The sequence below is a fragment of the Myotis daubentonii genome, chromosome 5 (assembly GCF_963259705.1).
Source record: "Myotis daubentonii chromosome 5, mMyoDau2.1, whole genome shotgun sequence".
NCBI classification, from domain to species: domain Eukaryota; kingdom Metazoa; phylum Chordata; class Mammalia; order Chiroptera; family Vespertilionidae; genus Myotis; species Myotis daubentonii.
In genome coordinates, this window is record NC_081844.1 from 28,240,435 (window position 1) to 28,243,724 (window position 3,290).

General features: G+C 38.1%; 1 protein-coding gene across 1 annotated transcript; it reads left to right on the plus strand.

Moving 5' to 3' along the window:
- Positions 1–2,021: 2,021 nt before the first annotated feature.
- Positions 2,022–3,002, plus strand: LOC132234188 (olfactory receptor 7E178-like). Its single transcript, XM_059695229.1, has one exon. It carries the CDS (start codon positions 2,058–2,060, stop codon positions 3,000–3,002), a length of 945 nt encoding a protein of 314 aa, XP_059551212.1. The 5' UTR covers positions 2,022–2,057.
- Positions 3,003–3,290: the final 288 nt, after the last annotated feature.

Consider the following 3,290-nt stretch of genomic DNA (forward strand, 5'->3'; position numbering starts at 1 on the left):
GATAATGCATCCAGCAAATCCATGACAATGTTTCCCTTCGGACAACTAAGCGCAGGAGAAGACCATGCAGAAATAGCAAAATAACTTCAAGTTTTATCAATAATAAATATGAGTTCTTCAGCATATATTATTAAATATTTGTATTTTTATATGGGTAATGGGTAAAATGGTATTGATAATAATTGATAGCTTAATACAACATTTATAAATAGCCTGGCAATAGTTCCCTCCACTGGCTATAGGTTAACATATCCAAAACACTTATGTGTAGAAATTCTGATTTAATTGTTTCTAGGTTATGACCAGCCCATCATTAAGCTTAAAAGATGGATAGGTAATTATAATGATCAACTTGCATTGATAACCAGAGTTTAATATTTTATACTTATAATTCAATGTTATTTCTTACAGCAACCCTATAAGGTCAGTTTAATTAATATACCCCTTTTACAGAGGAGCAAACTACCCAGGTGTTGGCAATAGTGGTCTTTGTTCTTTTTCCTTTTGATCTTTCCCAAGTTACATCATTTTTTAATGCAAAAATAGTTTTTTATGATATAGTGCATGTACATTTAGGCAGTGTTTATAAAATAGAAGTGATCAGTTATACACATAGAAATCTAGCATGTCACACAAAAGAATAAATATTTTGACAAAGTAATATTTTCTAATTGCCTCATGTTTTGACCTGTCAAGAGAAATGATCCGAGTTGCCATCAGGGGACTGATTTAGGAGAAATGCAATCCCTTTGTAAGGAAGAACTGACTTGGAAAGCTCTGAAGCTGGCATAAGAAAGCCAACTTTAAGATTAAGGAATCTTTGGCCCTAAATTTCTCCGCTGTTCATTGGATGGTTACTTTTGAGGAGAAATTAACCCGTCACAAATGTTTCTGATTAGAGACAAATTTAAGAAGTGTTACTCATCCTCTATAAACCAAAACAGTATGAACTCAACTTCAGATGTTTTTCTTGGTTTGTGTATCACTGATAGAAAATAACCTTTCAAAAAAGAAAAGTAAGTACAGAGTATTCATGAAAGTTAGTTATTATTTAACCATTGAGGCATTGTAAATTGCTATCATCTTCGGGATCAGTGATGCTGTATGATTTTGTTCACTTAACAAAACCATATTTTCCCCCATGGTTGGTTTGGCTTAGTGGATAGAGCATTGACCTGCCCACTGAAGGGTCCCCAGTTCAATACTGGTCAAGGGCACATGCCCTGTTTGTGGGCTTGATTCCTAGTAGGGGGTGTGCAGGAGGCAGCCAATCAATGATTCTATCTCATCATTGATGTTTCTATTTCTCACTCCCACTCTGAAATCAGTAAAAATATATTAAAGATAACGAACAAAACAAAACAAAAAACACACATCTTTTTCAAAATATGTGGTCTACCAGACCAAATATTTATATATGAGTTATATTTGAGGGACTTTTGTCAGACAACCCACCCATTTGAGTGAGCACTTATCTCCATGAAAGATGGATGTCAAAAAACAAATAAAGATGAAAACCCTTAAAGATATTTGCCATGTCAAAATGCTATCTCATTATGAACATTTTATTTTCGGTTAGAATAGAGTTAATGTGGTTTAAGCTCTTTCTAGACTATATTTTAAAATAAGGAAACTTCTTATACTGCATTTGGGTGAGATAAAGTACTTTCAACTGCTTCTTAGTTTCTTTCAATTATAATATTTGCCTTATAAAATAATATATCTCATTCCATATTTTTCCTTCAAATGTTTAGGGCTGATATTTTGATGTGCTCATGGACTTGTTACCTCAACATGTCCTTTCTTCTCCAATATTCTTTGACCCAGTGACTCTAAAGTGTTTGTATATAGAAACAGATGAATAGCCCAGACATCAATAAGGAAAGAGTTCTAAAAAGAGTTAACAACATAGTCATGTTGCTGAAGGCAATAAGTGAGGAGGGTATGTGGTCCTCATACTGTATTTGTGTAAATACTGTATTTTTGAATTGCTTGAGTCCAAAATATGGACGCCTCTACACTTGTCTCATTTATTTAGCGCTCTCTTCTTTTTCAAAATGTGTCCTATAGGCATAGAACCACAGAATCAAACACGTGGCTCAGAATTCTTCCTCCTGGGACTCTCAGATGATCCAGAACTACAGCCTCTTCTGTTTGGGCTGTTCCTGTCCATGTACCTGGTGACCATGCTCGGGAACCTACTCATGATCCTGGCTGTCATGTCTGACTCCCACCTCCACACACCTATGTACTTCTTCCTTTCCAATTTGTCCTTGGCTGACATCAGTTTCAGCACCACGACAGTTCCCAAGATGCTGCTGAACCTCCAGACACACAGCAAATCCATCACCTATGCAGGCTGCCTAACTCAGGTTACCTTTATTTTTCTTTTTGGATGTTTAGAAAGTCTACTCCTGGCTGTGCTGGCATATGATCGGTTGGTGGCCATTTGTCAGCCCCTACACTACCTGGTCATCATGAGCCCCCGCCTCTGTGGCTTGTTGGTCCTGTTGTCATATTTCTTCAGCCTTTTGGTCTCCCAGCTGCACTACTTGATGGTGTCACAACTTAGCTTCTGTGCAGATGTGGAAATCCCTCATTTCTTTTGTGACCCTTCTCAACTGTTCAACCTTGCCTGTTCTGACACCTCCACCAATGACATATTGATCTACTTTATTGGAGCCATCTTTGGTGGTGTCCCACCCTCAGGGATCCTTTTCTCTTACTATAGAATTGTGTCCTCCATTCTGAGAATCCCATCAGCAGGTTCAAAATATAAAGCCTTCTCCACCTGCGGCTCTCACTTGTCAGTTGTTTGCTTATTTTATGGAACAGGCCTTGGTGTGTACCTCAGTTCCGCTGTGTCATCTTCCCCAAGGAAGGATGCGGTGGCCTCAGTGATGTACACTGTGGTCACCCCCATGCTGAACCCCTTCATCTACAGCCTGAGGAACAGAGACATCAAGAGGGCCCTAGGGAGGATGATCAGAAGAATAGTCTGATCCCTACACCTGTGCTATCATTTTTGGTTTATAGACAGGAAAAAGGAGCAAAATCAAACATGTGCAACCTGATATTCTGAATCTGCAGTCACACAATTCATAGGTATCTATATAGCTTCCTGCTTTCTGCTCACACAATTTTCCCTCTTAGAACAGCTATAATGGAATTGAGAGATTATTTTGGACTCCCAAATTATGTGATAACCCCTTCTGGATTATACATCATATTTCAGTCTACCCCTCTTACTTTACTTATGCATTAAGCAGGATTCTTGGTCATGAGCAGTC

Excerpts from the sequence above, each read along its gene's own strand:
- LOC132234188 (XM_059695229.1), top strand. The coding sequence starts at position 2,058 with ATGTGTCCTATAGGCATAGAACCACAGAATCAAACACGTGGCTCAGAA.